Raw genomic sequence first — 27,593 nt, forward strand, 5'->3', positions numbered from 1 at the left:
ACATGGCTAGGAAAACCACTATAAAGCTATATCTTGTGTGTTAAATTTAGATTAACCCAGAGTTATTATCTTCGTAGACAAGGACTACCACAGAAGCTCAAAATTCCCACTGCCACCGCCTGTGTCCAGGACTTCCTTGTTCCATACCTGAGAACTGCAGCAAGGCCCGGCTGACGCCTTCTAGTAGACTCCCCTGAACAGACTTATCTTCCAGAAGCCCAGCTTTCAAGTCACTCCTCTGAGAAAGGGAAGCATGGCAGGGCACTATCTCCATGACTGTTCCCAGCAGCAAGGTCTTCTAAAATTAGCTCCTGCCCAAATGTTACTTCTTACAACTTCCCAACCCCCCATGCACATGCCAGAGCTTACACAGGCCGTTTGTTCAGGATTCCCCTCAAGACTGAAGGGATCTCTCTCCTCTCCTGGTCCTGGCAAAGTCCCGACCCCACTCCTTCGCCTACTTGCTGAGTCCCACTGCTCTAGAAAAATCTTTCCTCCTTATCCAAGACACTGGTCCCCATCTCCACTGGCCTTCCTGTGCACTGCGCCCCTAACAGACTGCTCTTAGGTACTCTCTCCATACATACAAGGCTTCTATGTTCCCCTAAAATATGACTCCCCTGATGACAGGAACTGAATATACTGTTTTCTTTCCTCGGCTCCCAGCTAAAAGGTCTTCTTGGTAAATCTGTATGGAGTAACAACTCCGGGCCATGTGAGATCTGTGGTTTACAACCCCTTCGGGGCTTGACTTTTTCCCTCTAACTGTGTCACCCTACTTGGTGTTTCTGCAAAGATAAGGAGGTTCCTGAGGCTGGGCCCTTGGTGACTAAAGCGTCTCCTGCAGGAAGGTAACAGAAAGCACTGGGCTGAGACGCAAAGCCCTGGGTTTAGTTCTGGCTCTTTTAGTTTCTGTGTGACTCTGGCCATGTTCCCTCCTTTCCGTCATCCTTCTTTATCTGAAAACTGAAGGAACGGGACCGCCCGTCAGGTTTTTCTTCAAGTTCCAGATTCCTTCATGCCAGACACCTATGCACACTTAGAGAGGCAAAGGGTTTGAGGGCATAAGCTTAAGCACTCCTAGGAAGAGTGATAAGACAGGAAAAAGGTTAAATGAACAACACTTACTTTGAGTTGTAAAGACAAATTCCAAGCAAGGAGTGGAAGAGGGGAATGGGGAAATGGGCGGGGAGGCTCCACCCCTACATGACTGGTGGCGGTCAGCCTTCCACCTGAAATGAAAGCTGCTCACACAAGCCATCAAACGAACAGACAAGGGACAGGTTAAGAAAGTAAGCTCTCCTGGCACCCCATTTTTTACCTTCGTAGACTTAATACAACTAAAATAATAACTTACGTTCATTATTGATAGTGACCCCTCCATCAAACTAGTAAGCGTCAGGAGGCTAGGACCAGACCTATATGCTTCACCCAGCATCCACTATGCCCAGCAGTGCCCCGTAAACAGTACGTGTCTACACAGTTGACCAATGAATTAACAATATATAAAAGATAATATCATGCACAAGCGCACCAAATAAAGTAATCACCTTTCATTCTTGAAACTGAAAACTACTTTCAAATCTGAGGACCTAAAATGTGAAGGTTCTCTGTCCTTCCCTCCACAAATAGTTTTCTTCTTTGGTTTCACAGACTTCACAGGAAATTAACAGAGAAGACCAATTCTCTATTACTGGACATGGATTCATTTATTTAACTTCTCCTGAATTCTAGGTACAAAAAAGGTAAACTGGTTACTGAATAGTAACTTGCTCCCTGCCCAAATCCTCTGACCAAAGCTGACAAATGAAAGCCACCTCAACTCAGAGCCATCCAGTCTTGGTAGCTACAGAGCACTTCAGTTGAAGGAATTCCTCAAGAACAGTTTGCAAATCACTGAGTCTCTAGTGAGCTGACCTGAGATCAGAATCCAAGGGTCCTCACTGTTGGGTAATCCTTAGACTAATTTAGCAAGTCCACCTGAAGTCAAAAGGAAAGGTGGCTGGGACTTCCCTGGCAGTCCAGTGGGAAGACTCTTGCGCTCCGAATGCAGGGGGCCTGGGTTTGATCCCTGGTCGGGGAACTAGATCCCGCATGCATGCCGCAACTAAGAAGTCCACATGCTGCAACTAAGACCTGGTACAGCCTAAATAAATAAATAATAAATATTTTTTTGAAACAGGAAAGGTAATTGATCTGATAACACCCCCACACTACCTTAAGTTCAAATAACTCTCTTCTGAGGCAATCTTAAAAAAAAAAATCCCATTTATTCCTGATTAGGAGAGTGGAGAGGTATCTCATCATGCTTAGGCTGCTATTATATTCTAGATATCACCACAGAAACTTCATTTTAATAAAAGGAAATATGTTCCATATTAAAGTCCTCTCTTCAGGCCACTCTGAAAGTGGATGGATCATGCTCATACCTCCTTGTGCCATGGGCATTTCTTCTTGTTCTCTTCCCATAGGGATTTCTATTTTAAGAGCAGTTGCATGAGCCTAGGAGGAGGGCATCACTAGAGAAAGGATGAAAGTGGGATTCACTGAAAAGGATTAAAAAACATAGAGTTGCAAGATACAAGGTTAATATATAAAAGTCAGTTGCTTTCCTATATATACCAGCGATGAACTAGTGGAATTTGAAATTAAAACCCAATTACCTTTACATTAGCCCCCAAACAATGAAATATTTAAGTATAAATCTAACAAAATATGTATAAGATCTATAGGAGGAAAAGTACAAAATTCTGATGACTGAACACAGAAGTAAATAAATGGAGAGATATTCCATGTTCATGGATAGGAATACTCAATACTATTAGGATGTCTGTTCTTCCCAACTTGATTTACAGATCCAAGGCAATCCCAACAAAACCACAGCAAGTTATTTTGTAGCTACAGACAAACTAATTCTAAAGTTTATATGGCGAGGCAAAAGATTCTGAATAGCCAACACAATGTTAAAAAAGAAGAACAAAGTTAGAAACTACCTGACTCTAAGACTTACTTTAAGCTGTGGTAATCCAAACAACGCAATACTGGCAAAAGAATAAACAAACAGATCAATGCAACAGAGTAGAGAGCCCAGAAATAGACCCATATAATCAACTAATCTTTGACAAAGGAGCAAAGGCCAATACAGTGGAGAAAAGATAGTATTTTCAACAACTGGACATCCACATGCAAAAAACCAGATCTAGACACAAATCTTACATCCTTTACAAAAACTAACTCAAAATGAATCAGAGACCTAAAAGTAAAACACAAAACTATAAAACTCCTAGAAGGTAACACAGAAGAAAATCTAAATGGTCTTTGGTTTGGTGATGACTTTTTACATACGACACCAATGGCATGATCCATGAAAGAACTGACAAGCTGGACTTCATTAAAATGAAAAATTTCAACTCTGCAGAAGACTATCAAGAGAATGAAAAGACAAGCCAGAGACTGGGAGAAAATGTTTGTGAAAGACATCACATGTCGTCAGGGACATGCAAATTAAAACACTGTTGAGATACCACCCCACACCTATTAGAATAGCCAAAGCACAGAACACCGACAACACCACATGTTGGTTAGGTTGTGGAGCAAGAGGAACTCTCAAATACATTGCTGGTGGGAATGCAAAATGGTACAGCCACTTTGGAAGACAATTTGGTGGCTTCTTACAAAACTAAACATACTCTTACCATATGATCCAGCAATCACGCTTGTTGGTATTTACCCAAAGGAGATGAATATCTATGCCCACACAAATACCCGCATGCGAATGTTCATAACAGCCTTATTCCTAACTTCCAAAAGTTGGAATCAACGAAGATGTCCTTAAGTAGGTGAATGGATAAATAAACTTTGGTACATCCAAACAACAGCATATTATTCAGCACTAAAAAGAAACGAGCTATCAAGCCATGAAAAGACATGGAGAAACCTTAAATGCATATCATTTAGTGAAAGAAGCCAATCTGAAAAGGCTAACTACTGTTATGAATCCAACTATATGACATTCTGGAAAAGGCAAAATCATGGAGACAAAGGTTGGAGGGAAGTAGGCAGGGATGAACAGGTGGAGCAGAGATGACTTTTAGGGTAGTGAAAATACTGTAATGATAAATTATACATTTGTCCAAACCCACAGAATGTACAACACCAATGTGAACCCTAATGTGAACTACTGACTTTAGGTGATTCTAGTGTGTCAGTGTAGGTTCATCAAGAGTAACAAATATCCCACACCTGGAGAATGTTGATAGTTGGGAGACTATACTTACCTGGGGACAGATAGGGAGTATATGGGAAATCTTTGTACCTTCATCTTAATTTTGCTGTGAACCTAAAACTGTTCTAAAAAATAGCCTTCAAAAAAAATGACCAATCGGACAAGAGGTTAAAATGTATCAGCAAGAGTGACTAGATATATACTCTAAATATCTAAATACAGGTAAAGACTGCTTTTAAAACTATTAAAACAGGGAGTTCCCCGGTGGTCCCTGTGAAGAGTCTGCCGGTCGGGTCACGGCACTCCCTTGATAGCTGCCTTTCCAGTTATTCTCTTAGGTTCTGGACGGGCAAAGGGAACAGACCTCAGGAGAATCCAAGAATCTTTTTTCTCAACCCACTAGCCTGCCTTCTGACAACTGCGGTCCACAAGCTCTGCTGCTACAAGGTTCCAAACCATGCCCTCAACAACTCCTGGGCTCAGCAGAAATCCAGGCTTCCTTTCATGATACCATGAAAACCAACTTCAAAGTGATGAGACCCATTCAAGTTCGTTTGACTCATTTAAGTGCGCTGCATCCCCCAGTCTCTTCAGCACACCAAGTACCATTCAGACAAATGACGTGGCAAGGTGGTCACATGCTCCTTGTTTAAAATACCTTACACTTGTAACAGAGGACTTAGCCTTTAACCGAAGGCTCATGCTCCCCTGCCTGGTACAGGAATTCGAGATCAAGCCCTGTACCATTTACAACAGCAGATGACGCCGCTGCACCACTCCTGCTCATCAGTCTTCTCTCCCTACCAGCTAATTCACCTTCACCCACACTTCACACGGCTCTTTTTCGTACTCTTGTCTTCAGACACTTGCCTCTTCCTCCACTACCTACCTTAAGCAAGAAAAGACAAGGCAAACCCAGGCAGCTGTTGCTTTTCCTTCCCTGCTCATGCATAATTTATACTGGGGTGGTGGCAGAGGTGATGGGTTGAGCTGAATCCTCCGTTCTTCTACAGGCACCTACTGCAGCAAACCCCACGCCACCCTAGAGAGGCCATGGGGAGCCATGAAACAGGCAGGAGTTGCACCAGATTTGCTGTTACAACTGCCCTGTTTCAGGATCCTTGAGGAGAGGAGGTGGAGGGGAAAGCAGGCACCTGTGAGGAATTGTCTGGGTTTATCTGACTGCCAAGAAATGTTTAAAACATAGAAGGTAAAGGCCCAACGCGTAGTTCTAAGATAATGCCGAGGATTTATGGTCCTGACAAAGCTCTGGAATCTTGCCTCACAGGCTCTTCAAACCAGAGGGAGAAAATGTGTCCAACATCCCCCTGCTTCCTAGGGATCCAGCTGACTCTGTGGGAACACAGTCCAGCATGGAGTAGTACCAAGACAACTGGCTGAAGGAAGCAAGGGTGACACATTCCTTGCCTTTTTTTGTTAGAGCGGTAAGCCAAATCTGACATGCTGCAGATGAGCTTGGGGATAAGATGGTTAGAAATGACAGGGTCCGACATCACAGTGACCTTTCCACAGGAATTTCATTTTCAAAACAAACAAAATTAGAGGCATCTCCTCTAGCAACTCATGTTAAGAGATACCGATCAAAATGTAAACACTGTTACTTTTTTCTTGCTAAGAAGTATTTACGTAACAAATATTATGTTAGAAATAACACCACAGGCAGGGGCTTGGTTTGAAAAGATTTCCAGTAACAAGACTCATGTGTTCCTTTATCTCGCCCTGTTGTGCTATAGGACATACGGTATATAAAAAATCACCCACTGCTTGGCTACTTCCAATTAAGAATCATAAAGGGTTATTATGCATGAAGAAGTTTATGAAGGGCCTTGTTCAGAGAACGGCTTCAAAGTCAAAGAATGGCTTCATCGCCTGAAGGGTAGAGAGAGCCAGGCAGAAAGGGGAAGCTGATCCTTGCCCTAAGATTACTTAACTGCCCACTCAGCCCCCTCGTCCTGCCAGGAGGCTCACCTCTTGCCACTAAGGCTCACAGGATCTACACGTAGAAGTCACAGCTTCTACTTAAATCCCAATTAGTTAATTAATTTCTCTTTCTTTCATTCATTTTTTTAAGGGAAAATACAACCTATAGATCTTTGGACTGAAAATAAGAATGCTGTTTTTAATTTTTCTTCAAGGATCTACACGGGAACGTTGAAAGCCCATCACTGACTTGCACCTCTCTCTCACCCAGCTCCATGCTCCATATGACTTAGTGGCAGCGGAGACACCTCAAAATGATACATCATGGGGTGTCACAGCAGGGCTGGAGCTGCTGAGTAAAATGCAAGATACAGGTAAAAGAGGAAGTCGTGGCTCCGATCCCAGTATTCAGCGCCTCGCGGCTCCATTACTAAAATCAGTAATAAAGGTATTGTTGGGGCTCAGAGTGGGCTGCCCCAAAATATGCCACCATGGCATACTGATTATTTTGAACTGAAGCTGCTTAAGAAGCCGCTGATATAAGGAAAAAAAAAAAAAAAAAGACTGACCCTCCTGTCTCCCTGAAAAGCGAGAAATAAATCTCTCAAGTGAAAGGTTCACTCTGCATCTGGAGGTAGAAGGAAACACTGTCAGAGACAAGGAATTCAGAGAGGAGAAGCCTGTATAAACAAACCTTGTTACTTTACTTCTTTAATTTACTACCCCAAGCTTAAATGCTGTTTAGAGTCTTTTTTAATTAAGTACCCAAAGCCTAAGTTTCTTTGTGCTGTCAATTCCTCACAAATTTATTGTTTGTCTAAAAAGTATAAAAGCTGCCTTCTCTGGTTACTTCTTAGGTCCCATTTTTATGAGATTTCCAAGCACATGATTAAAATTTGTTTTTCTCCTCTTAATCTGCCTTCTGTCAATTTTATTCTTAGTCCAGCCACAAAAGCTCAAGAGGGGCAGAGGAGGAAATCCTTCACCCCCACCCCATTTCAACAGAACACACAGAGTACTTCCCAGAAGGGAAAATGACAAAATAACCACAATTAGGAGTATTCTCAGAGCAATCCAATCATCCATTGGAGGAATCAAGTGGAAACAGGCTTCTTAAACCTGAAATCATACCACAGAGTGTTTTCAGGGTATTTCCTTCTCCCCAGAGGACCCTCTACACAAAAGGTTTAAGGGAGCTTCTACAACCCAACAAAAACCCCCTTCTGATAGGGAATTGCAAAAGCAAGGGAAGAAGAATGAAAAGTCACTGTATATACATAACTAAACTAATAAAAATGAAACTAACAAAAATAAAATCAATTTTAGGACTGGGCAAATTTTCAAGCCTTAAAGTAATCATAAAGCTATAATTTACAATTTAACAGATGTCCATAAAAGTGCTTTAAAAAGAGACTTATTTTTAAATGACCTGGGTCCTTCAAAAATGCTTCCACCATTTATGCAATGGATCCCTCATACAAAACCAGATAAAACCAAAATACTAATGTACAGGAAGAATTATTTATAATTAATTCTTTCTTTAAAAGTTAACCTTCAAAAATGCAAGTTTTATGCAAATAAAGCCCCCACAAACTGACTTCCTTAATGACTATTTTAATAAAGAACCAGGTTATCGATGCTGTGCCAGCATCGAAGGTGCCAACTTTTCACCTGTTTCTCCTTTTGAGCCTAATACTGGTGGAGTCAAGCACTCCTAGAAGGCAGATGAGAAGCAAAGGGTAGAAAGGAAAAGGACATTTTTCACACAAAATAATTTTAAGCAGTGTAGGCTAGCCTGTAGGTTACTGCACAGTATTTGGATACAGCTCTCTCTATAAGCAATAAAAACAACATCAATTCCTTCCCATTAGCAAAAAAAGGAAGAAAATGTACTTCTTAGCTCCTCCAAAAGACTGAGGGAGTGGAGGGAGGTCTCTGTGGCAGAACAGAAAAAACTCAGAGTCAGAGAATCCAAGGTTCAGATCCTACTCTACCTCTTGTCTGTGGTATGACATGTGACTTTACCTTACTGGGCTTAGCATCCTCCTAAGATGGGAATGGAAATAATGCCTATATCCTGGGGTGATGGTGAGTTCTGAATGAGACCAAGCACGTGTTAAACTGTTCAATGTCAATGAGCAGATCTGAGAGGGGAAAAGAACAATCACCCCCCCATGTTTATTATTTTATAAGTAATATTTAATCTTCCTGATTTATATGTTAAAGATGTACAGAATTGAAGAAAAAGAGAATTATTAATGGGATACAAAATCCTCCCTCCCACAAACCATGTGAGTATGACCTGAAAATGTAACACATTTACTAGAAGCTGGCTTGAGAAAATGAAAAGGCCCATGACCTCCAAGACGAGGGGAAAAAGGTCACAGAACTTTTAATTAGGTGGCACTACAGTCCAACCCTATCAAATCTAAAAGCTGAACGAGAAAAAGAATTTGTCTCAGGAGTAAAACCTAAATCTCGTAGGAACGTCCTCAACCAGAAGGAGTCCCCATTGAAGATATCCTCTGACCGCACCTGGAGATGAACCGAACTGCAACCATATGTGCCACCTGAGGTCAGACACTGAGCCAAGCATCAGGATAGGGTTGGGGATGAAAGAATGACAATACAGCCAGGATTTTATGATCTGGTCAGAGAATCACCAAATAATCCCTAAACAGAATGACAAATTACGTGGTGCTCTAAAGGAAAATGACAGGGAGCTACAACAGCATATACGGGGGGTGGCAGCGGGGAGAGACCTGGCTTTAGTGGGTGGAGATGGGGTTTCCAGGAAATACTGTTTGACTTGGGATATAAACGATGAATGGGGATCAACCAGGTAAGGGTAACCAGTGGGAAGGTAAAGGAGGGAGAGAGTGTTCTAGGCAGAGGGAACAGCACATATGAAGCCAGAGACAAAAGAAGGCCGGCACAGACAAAATGCAATGGAACACGGCAAGAGATATGGCTGATGAGGTCAGGAGGGGCCAAGTCCTGGGGTGGGGTGGGGGGACGGCCACATGTGAGGATTTGGGCCTATATTCTAGGAGAAATGGGGAGCCATTTAAATGTTTAAGCAGAGAATGACATGCCCAGAGCTGCATGCTGAAAACAGGGTGCCATGCAATGAACGGATCACAGGGCATAAGAACAAATGCAAATGGATCGGTAACCAGGCCACTGCAGGCGACCACGTGAGACATGGTGACAGCCTGAACTAAGGTGGTAGAGGTGGAGACAGAGATGAAGAGAAGGGGGACAAATTCAAGAAAACCTGAGGAGACTAAGACCACAATGGCTTGGTCTGGCAGAGGAGCTGAGGGAGAGACTGGGACATGAGGGGGGTGAAATGACTGACGTGGGAGGTGGGAAAAATAGGGGGAGAAACACTGGGTGAGGTCCACTGTCTGGTTTTGATGAATGGCAATGGTCTTCTCCAAGAGAGGGGAAGAGGAGGAAAGGAAAGGTTGGAAGGGAAGAGATGGTGCGTTTTGACCATATTAAGAAGTGTCTGTGAAAATAAGATAAATGGTTCTTAAGTACAAGGAAGGGTCTAGGTAAAGTAAAGATTTAGATTTAAGCCATCAGCACAAAGGTGGTAGCCGAAGCCACTTTATGTCACTCAAGGAAAAGTCTGGAATAAGAAAAAAGCTAAAGGAAAACCCATATTTACAGGGCAATGATGGAGAAAAGCTGATTAAAGGACAAAAGTCCTAGAACCAGCAGAAGGTGGGATACAGAAACCAGAGAAGGAAAACACATATAAAAATTATTAAACAGTATAAAATGCTATAGAGAGGGCCAAAAAGAGAAAAAGAGATGAGAGACAGAGACTGAAAAGTATCTTTTGGCTTTTGAGATTAGACTACTGGTGGAAGATTCTAAAGACAGAAATGGAGATACGCCTACTAAGCTGCAATGCGGTAAGCAGAGGCAGCAAGGAGAGACACGAAGTTACAAAGGGATAGTGGTAGTGGTGCAGGGGTGTGCTTGTGTGAATGTGATTTTAAAAAAAAATATTAGAGAGACAAAGCATGCTACATGTGCTGAGAAGGACCCCTTCAGCCAGCCTACTGGAGACTTCTTCCACAGAAAGGAAACTAACTTGGCCCTAAAGATCCTGTGGGATAAAGAAAGGCAAACACTAACAACTTAGGTTAGACAAGTATTGGAACCTGTATGCCCCAGGTGAGGGTAAAATTGTTATTTTATAAATGAAAAACCATGCCAAAAACAAGAGGCTGCAAAGACCACTGGCCACAGTAGAGAAAGTCAGAAAGAGCCTGGAATGGGCACTTTAGGTCCTCATCACTAAATCCAAACTGGGGCAAATGGTATCTTTCTGGGAATAACTCCTAGTGAGTTTATGTCCCATGGAGCAGAACCACTATGGGCAAAATAAAAGGACTCGGAAAAGCACCAAATACATCATACCAGACATCATGAAGAAAAAGTGGGATGTGTCTATATATAATCCCTAACCAAACCCCAAGAATGCTTAGAAGGCTGCTGGCAAATTTTTGCTGAGTTGAAATTTGCAAAGTAACTCTGCTTAAAATTCTCAAGTACCTAATGACTAGAAGAAGCAAGAGAGTGGTCCACACTTTTTCCTAAAGATGCTGAAAGAACCTGAATAAGGAAGAGAACAAATAAGGAGGCTGGCAGAGCCATAATGACATTTGGTTGGTACTATCACTTCTTTACATGAAGCATGCTGTATGTACCTCAGGGACTTGGTAAAGGTTTCAGGTTGACTCATTATAAGCATGCACATTTTTGCCCGAATCATGGAAAAAGACTCTTTCTGACCTTATTTCAAGTCCTACATTTTATAAGGAAACAAAGTCAGAGATATAACTTAGAAGATTGCAGAGTATGCCACAATCCAATTTTACTTTCTTCAAAAATCACAACTTGGGGCTTCCCTGGTGGCGCAGTGGTTGAGAGTCCGCCTGCCGATGCAGGGGACGCGGGTTCGTGCCCCGGTCCGGGAAGATCCCACATGCCGCGGAGCGGCTGGGCCTGTGAGCCATGGCCGCTGAGTCTGTGCGTCCGGAGCCTGTGCTCCACAAACGGAGAGGCCACAACAGTGAGAGGCCCACGTACCAAAAAAAAAAAAATCACAACTTTAAGTGGGAGTAGAAGGCCCACCTTAACAGGAGTAGGAACATTCATAAAGACTAAAATAGATCTTTGCTCAAAATAACATGTACCCATTGGGTCAAATAGACACCTAGACACAAGAGCTCAAATTTCTGTAATCTGAACTCTGCTCTCAAAGTTATACTCACTCAAGTCAATACTATAAGAAGAATTGCTATTTTCCCACCGCTGTTTCAAATGTGAACAGATAAAACCTAGAAGAGAGCCCTATTTGTCTAGTTAAACTATTCAATGTTCATTCTTTCATAAAACGAAGATTAATTCTTAACTTGTGGATATATATACAAATATTATACATATATATATCTTCTATCTGTCTGTCTATAAAGTTCTAAACTGCCTAAGATGCTTTGAAAAAGATCAAGAACCCTTAAGACAGAAATGCCTACTGGTGGCAAAGACCTTGAAATGCATATGACCTGCAGGGTACTTAGAGACAAGCAGACATCTGCACACATACAGAATCAATTTTTAGAAATTTATAGGAAGGAAATAATCCAGACTAAAAGCCCAAAGTGGGGGGGGGGGGGGAGAAACAGTACAATAAAAATAATCATTGAATATCCAACCAGATATTCAAGCAGCCATTTAAAATGTTTATAAAGTTTTTGTCAATAAGGGAAAATGATCACATAAAGTTTTAAAAAGCATGACATTATGATTATTTTAATTTTAAAATAGGAGGAAAAAAATAAACGAAATATACCGAAACTAAAAGTAGTTATCTCTGGGTCGTGAGATTATGATTTTTTTCTTTATACTCAATTTTTCTACGTTTCCTATGATGTGCTTCTTTTATAATCAGAAAAAAAGAAAAGAGAAAGAACTGAATATTGGTTGAATAAGAATGAATGTTTTCACAGACCAGCAGTGACATGGGGCCCGGATGCTGTTTTGACTCAATATGTATATGCACTTTATAAATAAATATGAAAAATTAGTGCTACATACACCAGCTAAAACTCAGTGGAGCTGTTTCAGGAAGGAGGAGGATTCATCAAAAGTTGAACTATAGGGCTTCCCTGGTGGCGCAATGGTTGAGAGTCCGCCTGCCGATGCGGGGGACGTGGGTTCGTGCCCCGGTCCGGGAGGATCCCACGTGCCACAGGGCTGCTGGGCCTGTGGGCCATGGCCGCTGAGTCTGTGCGTCTGGAGCCTGTGCTCCGCAACAGGAGAGGCCACAGCAGTGAGAGGCCCACGTACCACACACACACAAAAAAGTTGAATTATAAATACAAAAACAACACTGTGGCTAAAAGTATGGAATTCCAGGGACTTCCCTGGTGGTCCAGTGGTTAAAACTTCACCTTCCAATGCAGGGGGTGTGGGTTTGATCCCTGGTCAGGGAGCTAAGATGCCACATGCTTCGCAGCAAAAAAAAACCCAAACATAAAACAGAAGCAATACTGTAACAAATTCAATAAAGACTTTAAAATTGGTCCACACCAAAAAAAAAATCTTAAAAAAAAGAAAAAGTATGGAATTCCAGCCGGGAGAGTTTTGAAATCACATCACTTTTTTCAGTGTAAAGTTTCAAACGTCAGTGAACCATGCCCTTAAGTCACCAAGTAAGTGAAGTTCATTATATGGGGCATTTTCCCCCCTGGAGTGACAAGAGATTAATACAGAAAGAACACACACACACACCTAAGCACACACACCGGCAGATAAAAGTTCCAGCTGCAGGGCTTTCCTGTTGGCACAGTGGTTGAGAGTCCGCCTGCCGATTCAGGGGACACGGGTTCGTGCCCCGGTCCGGGAGGATCTCACATGCCGCGGAGCGGCTGGGCCCGTGAGCCATGGCCGCTGGGCCTGCGTGTCCGGAGCCTGTGCTCCGCAGCGGGAGGGGCCCCAACAGTGAGAGGCTGGTGTACCGCAAAAGAAAAAAAAAAAAGTTCCAGCTGCAAATCTGGCCTGAGCTATAATCAGCACCTAAAATGAATGGAAGGAATCCAAGGACTAAAGACTGCCTCCAAACTCCAAATTACTCACAGAATCACACAACTCAAGAAAAGTCCCCACCTAGTGGAGGGAAACCTATTAAAAAAAAAAAAAAAAAAAAAAGGGTCCCACATCAAAGGGATGAAAAAGCAGTAAGCAAGCCAAGGCCTGCCGTGTGGGGAAGGATACGAGTACAACCCCCGTGATCACTTGACCCATGTGAGCAGACTGACCTGCCTCAACGACTACAGCTCGTGGTGCTGACAGCACTGCTAGTCTAGGGAGGAAAGAATGACACGCTGAGGAAGGGCAGTGAGTGTAGAGGACTGCTTAGTGGGCGACCAGGCAGGGCCTCTCAGTTCCCAGGGGAACACAGTAGATGATCACTGGAGTCAGGTTTCAGGAGACTGGGGTTCTGGCCCTCATTGACTTCCTCTGTGACTCTGAACTGCTCATATAAATGCTGAGCTTTGTCTTCTCATCTAAAGTGAGGATTAGGGAATTCCCTGCTGGTCCAGTGGTTAGGACTGCAAGCTTCCACTGCAGGGGGCACGGGTTCAATCCCCGGTCAGGGAACTAAGATTCCGCATGCCACACAGTGTGGCCAAAAATTTTTTTAAAACCAAAAAACCAAACAAAAACCTACTCCGATTATAAAATGAGGATCAGATCACCTGCTCCCATCTGCTCTCACTATAATGGACGATGAGATACTGGCTTTCATCACCACGAGGAAAGGGGAGAATTTACTCCAAAGCTGACAAAAAGGGAGCTCTCTATCTCCACCTACTGCCTATCCCATTACAGGAATGAACACTTCTAACCACCTGCTCCCGGCAGGGAGCTGGAGGATGCTGCCAAAAACAACAGACGGCCAGCAGTTTGGTTTAGCTCCCCTCAGCTACAGTAAAAGACTTTCTTAAGTCTGTTATAACCAAATTACAAACAGATACATGAAGAAATCACAAGACAGTGCTGGATTCTGGGCCGTCTCCCCCTTCCCAGCTGTGTTGCCTGAAGTAGAAAGCTGTGCTCCCGAGTATTTATTACAGCTGAGGGGGAGGAGCCAAGCTGGGGAAAGAGCGGCAGGCCCAAATTCTATGAACCAATTTCTCCCTTCTTCTTAGAGCAAGAGCATGCACAGTGATAGCAGGAGGGTACTCAGAACGTTTGTGGCAAAATGGGCTCTCTCAAATTCAGAAAGGTTTTCTCGAGGGCCACTTTAGAATGCCTTCATGCACCCATTTTAATCCCCGTACCTAAGATGTCATGTCTCTGAAACAAGATTCTTGGGATTGATGAAATGATCAACTCTGGCTACTCTTCTGCATAGTGTCTTTCTGCTTTGACCTGACCTTATGAAATTAATTAATTAATTTAAAAAACCATAATAAACAAGCAAAAACACAAACCCAATAAAAATCACAAGATGTCTGCTTTGAATTGTATTCCTGGTCTGGGCTAACTCTGGGTCTGAGTTTCTTTACCAATTCAGAAGCTGGACTATACAATCTCTAAGGTTCTGTCCAGCTCAGTAATCCTGTTAACGACCTTACTTAGACATCCAGGCCTTTACTTTGCAGAGTGAAGCTGGCTGTCATTGACCATGCCCAGGTGACTTTGTTGAGCGCACACGCATACATATGCATGCCTTCTGAAAGGAGGTGCACACTGTCTTCTACTGTGGTCCCTGATACCGAGGGCACCTAAACAGGGTCTTTGTAATATCAAATGCATCAGTAAGTGATACTCCAGCATCTCTTTTAAAATTCTGCAGCAGAAATTAAAGCATACCTAAAAATTGGGAAGACATCTCACGTTCATGGATTAGAAGGCTTAAGATTGTTAAAATGGCAATAGTGCCCAAAGCAATCTCCAGATTCAATACAATTCCTATTAAAACTCCAACAGCCTTTCTTGCAGAAATGGAAAAGTTGATCTTCAAATTCACACAGAATTGCAACAGGCCCCAAACAGCCAAACAATATTGAAAAACAACAACAAAGTTGAGGACTCACATTTTCTGATCTTAAAACTTACTATGAAGCTACAGTGATCAAAATAGTTGTGATACCGGCATAGGACAGACACACAGATCAGTGGAATAGAACAGACAGTCCAGAAATAAACCCATACATCTATGGCCAGCCGATTTTTTACAAAAGTTCCAAGTATTCAGTAGGGGACAACAAATGGTGCTGGGGCAACTAGGTATCTATATGCAGACAATGAAGTTGCACTCACGACCCCCTGCTCCACCTCATGTCATATACCAAAATTAACTCAACGACCCAAATGTAAAAGCTAAAACTACAAAACCCCTAGAAGAAAACACAGGAGTAAATCTTCATGATTCGGGATTTGCCAATGGATTCTTAAATGTGACACCAAAACACAAACAACACAAGAAAAAACACAGTAGAACTCACCAAAATTAAAAACTTACTACTTCAAAGGGCATTATGAAGAAAGTGAAAAGACAACTTATAAAATGGGAGAAAATACCTGCAAAGCATTTATCTGGCAAGAGTTTAATATCCAGAACATACAAAGAACTCTTACAATTCAAGAACAAACAACCCAATTCAAACATGGGCACAGGCCTTGAATAAACACTGCTCAAAAATAAGATACACAGGGCTTCCCTGGTGGCGCAGTGGTTGGGAGTCCGCCTGCCAATGCAGGGGACATGGGTTCGTGCCCCGGTCTGCAAAGATCCCACATGCCGTGGAGCGGCTGGGCCCGTGAGCCATGGCTGCTGAGCCTGCGCGTCTGGAGCCTGTGCTCCGCAACGGGAGAGCCCACAACAGTGAGAGGCCTGCGTACCAAAAAAAAAAAAAAAAAAAAAAAGATACACAAATGGCCAACAAGCACATGCTAAGATGCTCATCCCCATTAGTCGTCAGGGAAATGCAAATCAAAACCACAAGATATCGCTTCACATCCACTAGGATGGCTACAATTTAAAAAGGACAGACAGTTATCAAGTGCTGACGAGGATGTGGAGAAACTGGAACCCTCATACACTGCTAATGGGAATGTAAAATGGTACAGTTGCTATGGGAAACAGTTTTGGTGGTTCCTCAAAAAGTTAAACATAGAATTCATCTTATGACCCAGCAATTCTATTCCTAGTTATACATATACCCAAGAGAAATAAAACGTATGTCCCCACAAAAACTTGTATACAACTGTTTACAGCACCATTATTCATAATGGCCAAGATGCAGAAACAATCCAAATGTCCATCAACAAATTAATGGGTAGACATTTTTTCGTATCTATACAATGGACAATTCAGCCATAAAAAGAAATGAAGTACTGATACATGCTACAACATGGATGAACCTAAAAAATATGCTAAGTGAAAGAAGCCAGGCACAATTATATGAAATATACAGCATTGGCAAATCCATGGGGATAGAAAGCAGGCTGGCGGTTGCCAGGGGCTGGGAGAAGGGGGCGCATAGGGAATGACTCGTTAATGGGTACAGGGTTTTCTTTTGGTATGACAGAATGTGAAATGTTTTGGAACTCGATATAGGTGGTGGTTGCATAATACTATGAATGTACTGAACGCCACTGAAATGCATACACTTAAAAATGGTTATTACTTTTATGTTCTATACATTTCACCTCAATTAAAAAAAATCTGCAATGGATAAAGAAGATGTGGCACATATATACAATGGAATATTACTCAGTCATAAAAAGAAATGAAACTGAGTTATCTGTAGTGAGGTGGATGGACCTGGAGTCTGTCATACAGAGTGAAGTAAGTCAGAAGGAGAAAAACAAATACCATACGCTAACACATATATATGGAATCTAAGAAAAAAAAAAATGTCATGAAGAGCCTAGGGGTAGGATGGGAATAAAACACAGACCTACTAGAGCATGGACTTGAGGATATGGGGAGGGGGAAGGGTAAGCTGTGACAAAGTGAGAGAGTGGCATGGACATATATACACTACCAAATGTAAAACAGATAAACAGATAGCTAGTGGAAAGCAGCTGCATAGCACAGGGAGATCAGCTCTCGGTGGTTTGTGACCACCTAGAGGGGCGGGATAGCAAGGGTGGGAGGGAGGGAGATGCAAGAGGGAAGAGATATGGGAACATATGTATGTGTATAACTGATTCACTGTGTTGTAAAGCAGAAACTAACACACCATTGTAAAGCAATTATACTCCAATAAAGATGTTAAAAAAATGCATGAGAAATATTTTTTAAAAAAATCTGCAGATAGGAACACATCTCCCCAGAGCTCTTCCCTGTGTGGCATATAGTCTGTGTGTGTACCAAGTGGCATGTGTATCACAGAACTGTCTCCTTTCAGTTCTAGAGCACTGCTAGTCAAACACCATGATGTAAAAGAAAGCAACTGATGTGTTAAGGTGGTAAAATTTGGGGTACTTTCCCCCTTTTGATTTGTTTTCTTCAACGTTTGTACAAATAGATTTCCTTCTCTCTCTCTCTCTCTCTCTGCTTTTCACATGCCCTGATCAGTCACACAGAACACACCACATCATACTTTCTCCAAACTGACAAGATGGGAACTTTGTCTGTCCTACTCTATGGCTTGTAAGCTTTTAGCAGTCACTTGGGGTAATGGTCACCTCTGTCACCCAGAAACAAACCATCCTTTTGCTCCAAGAACTGAAGTTTAGAGGTTTTTCTGGTACCTTTGGCCTTTTCCTTTTTGAATTCACCTTCTTCTGTATCCTCCAGATTCCTTATCCTCACTTCGGGGCTGCTGTTTGTGCTTCCTTCTAAATGCCTTCTTTCCCATTTCTGTGTTTCCTCATGTTCATGACAAAAGCATGACAAATATTAAGCAGCTCTCCTTCTAACCCTGCCTGGAGTTTAAGGCCAATGTCTACCATAACACCCAAAAGGAAAAGCAGAAAAAAAAGGTTAAAAAAAAAAAAATCGTCTCAAAATGAATCATGATTCTACTTCAAGGAAAAAAAAGAAAAGCAACACAAAGGAGGAAACCCACAGTTTCCATCAAATACTCACCTTTCTTTACTGATATATTCTTTACAACCAAGAATTAATTTTTTAATGCAACCTAGAAAATCTTCTTCTTTATGAAATAAGGTTTCATCAGGTGATGAATTCCACTCACAGAACAAATATTTACTGAGGAACAATTATGTTCCTGACACTGTAAGAGCAGCCAAAGAGCACATATTCTAATGAACTTTGGAAGACCTACTGAAGGCAGTATGTTGTTCAAAAACTGCCTGTGCATTTTATAATTCTCTTATATTTTAAATAAACTTTGGAGCAAATTCATGTTAAACAATTAACATATTCATTTTTCCTTGGTCTATTTTAACTTAGACACAGTGAGTTAGGATAGTCTCCTTACTTAGAACATGTCTCACATTCTGCTTTATTTAACTCCTTTTCCGCTGCTTTTCCCACACTAGAGTGGCAGCTCACTGAGGGGTGAGTATACATCATGCTCCTCTCCGATTATCTCCTGCCTGGCATGGGCTTTGTTGACTTCATGGCTGAATAAGCAGCCCTTGAAAGAGTATGGAGCCTAATTCCCACAGGAGGGCTCTGGCACCCCGCTCCCATACCTTCTGTCTTTGTCTCCTTTCATAAATAAATCTGTCTGCTCCAGTCTGGCTGCTCTCCATTTATAAATATATTTCCCTTCTTCAACTGCTACTTCCTTTTACGAAAAGGCTTTAGTGCCCGCGAGGAAGTTTGGACTTAACCTTAAACCACAATCACATTTGCCAATTGTCTCCTTGATCTATATTATGTACAATCCCTCAGTTTGGTTTTATGTTCACCCATGCTGTTTACTCAAGAATATGATTTCCTTGAGGGCAGAAACACAATCTCTCTGTGAGCCATAACTCTGTCTTCTACATCCCAGGGTCTGAATCATCCCCGGCTCCAAATCATTACATTCCCTATCCCAAACTTTAGAAGCCACTGAAAAATCTAACATAAAATTCTCAAGTGAAAGAATAAAAAGGTATGATTATTATGTAAGGAAGATATAAACTTGAAGAAAAAAACCTTACGTGTTAACAAATTAGAACTTTGGGAAGAAAAGAGCCTCTCAAGCAAATAATTACATTTCCAGAGTTCTAAGAATTCCATATTCTACATCGACAGCTAAGATTAAAAAATAAAAGCAGACTTCATGATGTGGCAGTTTTAAAACAAGGATTAGCAGTATTAAAAAAAAATAAATGTTAAAAAAGTAGGTAACTTTATTTACTGTCCTCATTAATAAGAGACTTTTGGAAGATTTATATGAATTCATAGCAATAATGCATCTTTCAAGTGGCACATACTTATTAGCAAGTTTTATCGTCACCATAAGGATATAATGGAATTAAGACCAGTCTTTTATGGGATATGAGAGAAAAATCTCAGATTCTAGGGAGCAAACCTTTCATATTTTTAGCAAACATGGATTAAGAAAGAACTAAAACCATCTTTTCAACATCTTATGTTATATCTAGTAGTTTGTTTTTTTAAATGTAGCAAATTTAGCTCCACTTTTACGATGAACAGTTTTGCTCATGTGGCTGAGAGACATGGTTTGGAATAAGAACTGGCAGTTCAGAATCTGTACTTTCCAGTGGTGGGACATAGCTGTTCTGATTCTTAAAGCAATGGAATTCCAATACCCAGATGAGTAAAGAAATTTGTGCTGGAAAGCAACAAAACACACTCAAATCTCTGATGCATCTCTCTGCCTTAATGACCTCTTGTGGCATCTGGCAAACCCCTGGTTCTACAGAAACCAGAATGATCCCCCAAGAAATACAGGGAGGAAAGTGCAACTATGAGGAAGGGAGACGTACAAAGAGTTAATTCATGCTACCAACCCAATCTCCTTCTCAAAGACTCTGTCCTCTATGGTAGCGTGCCACGTTCCACCCAACAGCAGCTGCTCATGATAATCAATGTCTGACAGATCAGAGAAAGCCCTTAATGTGTTGCCAAGGGGCAGTTCAACAGATGGCATGGTGACTTACAACCAGAATCATTAATTACACTCTCTTATTAGTCCCAGGGCACAGTGCTGAAAATGCTTCCTCAGTGAAAGATGAGCATTTCAGATAAATGACCGTCTGGTACTGCCTGTGAAACTCTCTTTAGGATTTCTGGTCAGTGTTGATTTCTAAATCTAAGCCATACTATTTTTATAGCCGTTTCCCATCTTCCACTTTCAAGCTGGCTAGGAATATGAAATTTCCACCACTACTACCCAGCACAGCTCCTGCAGTCACTGCACGTAACAACATGGTAAAGAGCGCCCATCCTTCGTTTCCCCGCACAAGTCAGGTGACTGTGTTGAAAGGCGAACACAATCATGTCAGCCACAGGGCTAGCTCATTTTTCCCTCCCTCTGTGCCAGAGAATGTGTTTCTTAAGTACAGGGCTAGGGAAGGGGGACTATCCCCTCCCTCCCCAATCTACTCTGTTTCTTGTAGTAAGTGACTGATTCTCCAACTCAAAACTGTCTTCCGTTCCCAAACCACTGGCTGCAACTCTTCTCCACGTCTCTTTGAGAAAAAGAAGGGCAGACACTCCTGAAAAGGAAGCCTAGCAGCTGGAAGCAAGGAGAAGTTCTTAAATGTCCACAGTGCTGGTTCAGTTATCTCAAAGGACTGAGGATAAGCCACCATGTATTTAATTAAGAAGCCAGACAAACACAAACTAGAGAAACTAGTTCTGAAGGCCTTCTCCAAGGGCACTCAGACAATGTCAGCTCAGGATAGAAATTAGTTCCTTCTCAACAGTATGAGAACTGGGCTCCATAAATATTATTATGTTTACGTGGAATTTTAGAACAGACTGCAGACAGAGCTTAGAGGCACACTACTTATTGGCCTTAGCAAGTATACAAGCTGGAAATAAATCTCAGTATAACCTAAAAGAAAGAAAATTTCAAGCATTTCCCAAATATTACCAAACAAACATTCTTTGGTTTTACTGAATGCCTATTCTTCCTGTACCTCAATATACTTTTTTATTTTTATTTTTTGGCTGCATTGGATCTTTGTTGCTGAGCGCGGGCTTTCTCTAGTTGTGGCGAGCGGGGGCTACTCTTCGATGCGGTGCGTGGGCTTCTCATTGCGGTGGCTTCCCTTGTTGCAGAGCACCGGCTCTAGGTGCACGGGCTTCAGGTGTTGTGGCTTGTGGGCTCTAGAGCACAGGCTCAGTAGTTTTGGAGCACAGGCTTAGCTGCTCTGCGGCAAGCAGGATCTTTCCAGACCAGGGCTCGAACCCGTGTCCCCTGCACTGGCAGGCGGATTCTCAACCACTGCGCCACCGGGGAAGCCCTACAATTGTGCTTTTTTTAATATGAGTTCAAACTAAAGCAACAGTAGTACCCTAAATGCTGTTATTTAAGGGTTCATTGTTTGTTTTCTGCATTCCCGTTTGTTCTTTCCTGGACATATAAAAACATGACTTTGATTTTTAACCAGGTTCAGATAATTACAATATCTGATAGGGACTTACCTACTGGCGCAGTGGTTAAGAATCTGCCTGCCAATGCAGGGGACACAGGTTCGAGCCCTGGTCCGGGAAGATCCCACATGCTGCAGAGCAGCTAAGCCCGTGCGCCACAACTACTGAGCCTGTGCTCTAGAGCCCGCAAGCCACAACTACTGAAAGCCCGTGTGCCTAAAGCCTGTGCTCCACAACAAGAGAAGCCACCACAATGAGAAGTCCGCGCACTACAATGAAGAGTAGCGCCTGCTCGCCACAACTAGAGAAAGCCCGCACGCAGCAACAAAGATGCAATGCAGCCAAAAATAAATAAATTAATTAATTAATTTTTAAAAAATCTGATGGATGTTCTCATCTCATGAATTTTTTTAAAAGGAAAAAAAAACCGTGTTATTTAAGGCATAATAAAAACCTCCTAATGTGGGCTGCAGGACGGGAAACTTGGGAAGTTTGGGTCTGCCTTGCAATGTACTCACTTCTAGTTTTTTCTCCTTTTCTGACAAAACATCCTTCTGGTTCTGGGTGTACTCCACCAACATCCGAGCCAGCTGGCGTCGGTCTTCCAGTTCTGCCGCCAGGCGCCCGTTATATTCGGCTAGTAACAGACATGCTTCATCTACTGTTTTTGAAAGACGTTCAGCTGCCTCTTTGTCTAAGTACAAATGAGACCAAAAAAAAGAGAGACAATATACAATGACACAGGCATAATTGCAAACATTTCTGGGGGAGGTTAGTTTCTCCCCTAACATTCAAGTCCAAGAACAGGCCAGAACCTGTAGACAAACAATGGACTGGCTGACAGAGAAATCCAAAGGTATTCACTCCTGTCAACAAGACGGGACATTTCTGAATTACCTGAAGTGAGGCAATTGTACAAAGAGGGGAATCCGGTAAATGATTTCTAAATGCCTCTACCAAAAAATGAATAAATAAAAATAAATAGGGCTTCCCTGGTGGCGCGGTGGATGAGAGTCCGCCTGCCGATGCAGGGGATGCAGGTTCGTGCCCCCGTCCGGGAAGATCCCACATGCCGCAGAGCGGCTGGGCCCGTGAGCCATGGCCGCTGAGCCTGCGCGTCTGGAGCCTGTGCTCCGCAGCCGCAGAGGCCACAACAGTGAGAGGCCCGCATACCGCAAAAAAAAAAAAAAAAAGGAAAGTAAAAATAAATGAATAAATATCTATCTATATCTATATAGATATCTATAGTGACAAAAGCTCTAGAAATAAACAGAAAGAGATATTTAAGGTCATTTGTGATATAATATTTCCCTGCCTCTGAGAATTTCAAAGGTGCTTTTATTCATATTATTTCATTAAATATTCTTTGCATATCCCTCTGAAATACAAAAGCAAGCACTCATTTCTTGGGTGTGGAAACTAAGACAATAAAAGTGACAGGTTCAATAGCAGGTTCTTTGCTGAGGAGCTGGGACTCAAAACCACATCTATAAAATGGACCTATAGGATTCTACTTCTTAAACTATGTAAGCCTTAAACCTCTTCTTCTATTCAACAAAATACAGGGTCTAATAGGAAGCTTTCCATTGCTTTTGAATGTGACCCACGCTAAGAAATATACTTTATATAAATACACAAAAATAAAAGAAACAGAAGTTTCATAAAACAATACTTTCCTTAGTATGTGCAGGGTGTTCTATCTTCTAACCCATTAAAAAAAAAAAAATGGTCATTATCTATCAGACTGATTTGAGGTCCAATTAATGGGTTGCAACTCATTGTTTGGGGAAAAAACTGTGCGGAAGAATCAAATTATAAGAAAGCGTATCCTTGAAAAGAAGGGGTGAACAAGGCTCAACATTAGGAAATAAGAAAAGACAAAGGACTATTTGTATTTCAAAGAAGTGATGTAATTAATTACGTGTGGGTATGGTGAGATTAAAATTTTTAAGTAGGTATACCTCATTTTTAAAAGGACTTAAAGGATCGAGAGAGATCGGTGCTTTGAAACAAAGCACTAGAGACTCCAGCAGTTCCATGGGACTAACTCAAAGTGAGTTACAGTGATACAGATCCGGTGCTTCCTATGAATACAGGTCATCAAGGTGAGAAACCTCAGCATTGTCATACATTAACTGGGATTTAAGAATTCCAACACAGTTTCTCTGGCAAACAGTCTGCCTGACTTTTAGATGCCTTCTCTATGTGAATACTGGAAGATGGACTGTTGAGGGATTCCAAATTAGGCCTGATATCAAAGATCAGGTACTTCTATGCTCCTCGGGGACAGGGAAACAACAGTATGTTCTTGGTGGAGGAGGACTGAGCCAAAGAGAACACAAAGGAAGGAGACATTCTCAGCTGCTGAGGGTGAAGCAGACAGTGACACTCTTCTAGATTGGTGGTGCGGTCTGGGAGTAAGTTGCTGGGGCGGTTAGGCTGCTTTAGCTTTGTCACTGCTTAGCTATTTTTTGTAATGGTTAATTCATTAAACTGTGTAAGTGCCTGCGGCAGAAAAGGGCAAGGAAAACACTAATTTTTGAGATTAAAATAAATAAATAAACAAAACCAATTCTTTTACACTCCAAGAAGTGTACAAAGGAAATAATTCATTCACACAAATAATTACAAACCAGAAAAAGAACCTGTAATAGTTTTATGAGCTATAGAAGAACATGCAGCCAAAACGTAGCAGCGAGATGCTCACTTCGAAGAACTTACCTGTGCCTGTCCTCACACGCTCTGCCCTCCCAGCCACAAAGATGAGGGCTGTGTGCCTCTTTTGGCCAGCCCTTCACTTGTGCATGGGCATCCCACCTCCTCCTGCTTACTCCAAGAGTCCAGTTTCTGGGTCTGTCCCCTGCAGTTCCCCATGCCTCATCAACTTCTCTCCCTCTGGAAGCACCCCACCAGCACACACACACGCTGCTCTGTCTTCTGACTGTGTGTCACTCTCTAGCTATTGCTCCACATCCCTGATCCTCTTAAAGCAGAACTTCTCAAGAGAGCTGTCTATCCTCCTGGTACCCACCTCCTTCCCTACTGCTGTCACTAAACTCACTCCAATCAAATTTTATACTCCAAATCTTCCAATTAGCCTGACAAATATGTGGGCTCCTACTGTGTGTCCAACACTGTTCTAGGCTCTGAGACAACAGGTAACACAAAGGACAAAAACTCTCTGCCTGCAAGTTTACAATCTCAGGGAGGAAGAGAAATAAATAATACACTATATTTTAGTTATTTACCAGCTGAAGATAAGAACTCTACAGAAAAATAAGGCAAAGGAGGAAAAATGGGCATTCAGAGGGAGAAAGGCAATTTAAAATAAGGTAGCCAGGGACTTCCCTGGTGGCGCAGTGGTTAAGAATCTGCCTGCCAATGCAGGGGACACGGGTTCGATCCCTGGTCCAGGACGATCCCACATGCCACGGAGCAACTAAGCCCAGGCACTGCAACTACTGAGCCTGAGCTCTAGAGCCTGCGAGCCACAACTACTGAGCCTGCACGCCACAACTACCAAAGCCTGTGCACCGCAACTACTGAGCCCACCCACTGCAACTACCAAAGCCCGCGCACCACAACTACTGAGCCCGCATGCTGCAACTACTGAAGCCCGCGCGCCTAGAGCCTGAGCTCCACAACAAGAGAAGCCACCACAATGGAAGCCCACACACCACAACAAAGAGTAGCCCCCACTCGCTGCAACTAGAGAAAGCCTGTGCACAGCAACAAAGACCCAATGCAGCCAAAGGAAAAAAAAAGGTAGCCAGGGTAGGCTTCACTGAGGTGATACAGAAACCAAGGGCTGGAGGTAGTGAGAGAACAAGCCACGTGACTATCTGAGGAAGATCATTCCAGGTAGAGGAAACAGCCAACTACAAAGGCCTTTAGAGGGGAAAGTGCCTAGCAAGGAACCCATATGACTAGAGTGTTCTGAGCAGAGGGGGAACATGATCCAACTTCCATTTTAGCAGATCACTCTGGTTACTACGTTGATGACAGAAAGATGACGGGGGACAAGCAGGCAGCAAGGAGAGCAGATAGAAGGCTACTGTGATAATTGAAGTGAAGGTGGCGACTCACACCAGGTGGCAGCAGCGGAGGTGGTAACAAGGAGTCAGATACAAGTTGTAGCCCAGATCAACAGGAATTATGAGGGGGTCATCTACTGAGATGGAAAAGACCGTGAGAGACATTTTGGAGGGAAAATGAGAAGTCTGGTTTCGGACAGGTCAAATCTGAAATGTCTTTCGAGCTATCCAAATAGTAACACTGAGCAAGAGGCTGGATATATGGGTCTCAAGTTCAAGGGAGAGGTCAACACTAGAGATATAAATTAAGGGATCATTAGCATAAAAATTGTTAAAGTCATCAAACAGAATGAGAGGAACTGTCAGTGAAACTAACTAGGAAAGATGGCTAATTACTCAAAATTAAGAGGTGAAGGAGAAGGGAAGAAGCCAGCAAAGAAGACTGAAAAGACACAATCAGAGAGAGAGGAGGAATGCTAGGAGAATATGCGGCCCCAGCTTCCTCCCGCTGCTCTAACGTATCACCACAAACCTGGTGGCTTAAAAACAACATAAATGGATTGTCTTAATATTCATTATCATGGCCCCTTCCTCCCATCTTCAAAATGCATCTCTCCAACTTCTGCTTCCAGAGTCACAACACCTCTGACTCTTGCCCTCCTACCTCCCTCTTATAAGGACCGGGCCCACTTGACTAACCCAGGATAATCTCCCCACCTCAAGATCCTTAACTCAATAACATCCCCAAAGTCCCTTTTCCTATATAAGATAATACATTCACAGGTTCTGAGGATTAGGACATGGACATTTTGGCGGATCATTATTCTGTCTACCACACCAAGTGAGAAAGTATTTTCAGGAAGAAGAAATGATCAACTGGGCCAAATGCTACTGAGATCAAGTTAAGATTGGGCAAAAAATTCACCACTGAATTTTAGCAATATGGAAGTCATCAGCAACACTAATAAGAGCAGAGTCAGTGAAGTGGAACCAAAAGAGAACGGGGCAGGCGGGCGGGGCACGGAGGGAGACAGATGAGCATTGGCCATCTATATTAGAATGTTTTGCTATAAAGAACAGAGAAATGAGATGGTAGTTGGAGGAAGATATGGGTCAAGAAAAAAATTTTTCCCAAATGGGAAAAAAAATACATGTTTTTGGGCTTCCCTGGTGGCGCAGTGGTTGAGAATCCGCCTGCCGATGCAGGGGACACGGGTTCGTGCCCCGGTCCGGGAAGATCCCACATACCGCGGAGCAGCTGGGCCCGTGAGCCATGGCTGCTGAGCCTGTGCATCCGGAGCCTGTGCTCCGCAACGGGAGAGGCCACAACAGTGAGAGGCCCGCGTACCACAAAAAAAAAAAAAAAAAAAAAAATACATGTTTTTATGCTATGGAGAATGACCCAGTAAAGGGGAAAAAAAAAACTGGAGATGCAGGAGAAAAGGGGAGAATTGTTGGAGCAGTGTTCTTGAGTAGGTGAGAAGGAATAGGTCTAACAGGCAGAGGGGCTGCTTTAGAAAACAGCACGCTCATCCACAGAAATAGGAAGAAAAGTCAGCCAGTGTTTGTTTGTTTTGCCCAGCCACATTCAGTTGTGAATGGTGACCGCCAGGAGCTGGGGGTGGGGGAAATGAGTTATTTAATGGTATAGAGCTTCAGTTCTGCAAGATGAAGAGAGTTCTTGAAATTGGTTATACAACGTGAATGTACTTAACACTTCTGAGTGGCACACTTACGAGTGGTTACCACAGTGAATTTTGTTAGGTGTATTTCACCGTAATTAAAAATCAAAATAAATAAATAATTTTTAAAAGCCACATAAATCCTT

General features: G+C 42.5%; 1 protein-coding gene across 5 annotated transcripts in view; it reads right to left on the minus strand.

Moving 5' to 3' along the window:
* Positions 1-27,593, minus strand: part of RPRD1B (regulation of nuclear pre-mRNA domain containing 1B) — a 92,913-nt gene that overhangs the window by 38,279 nt on the left and 27,041 nt on the right. For 4 of the 5 annotated variants that reach the window (XM_067013128.1, XM_067013126.1, XM_059038925.2 and 1 more), the window contains one exon: positions 22,250-22,425. In XM_067013128.1, the coding sequence (XP_066869229.1) occupies positions 22,250-22,425 (176 nt within the window). Of the gene's footprint in view, positions 1-147; positions 239-22,249; positions 22,426-27,593 lie in introns of all 5 variants that reach the window. The other variant, XM_067013127.1, reaches the window with a different exon arrangement.

This window comes from Kogia breviceps, chromosome 14 (genome assembly GCF_026419965.1).
Source record: "Kogia breviceps isolate mKogBre1 chromosome 14, mKogBre1 haplotype 1, whole genome shotgun sequence".
Lineage (NCBI taxonomy): Eukaryota > Metazoa > Chordata > Mammalia > Artiodactyla > Physeteridae > Kogia > Kogia breviceps.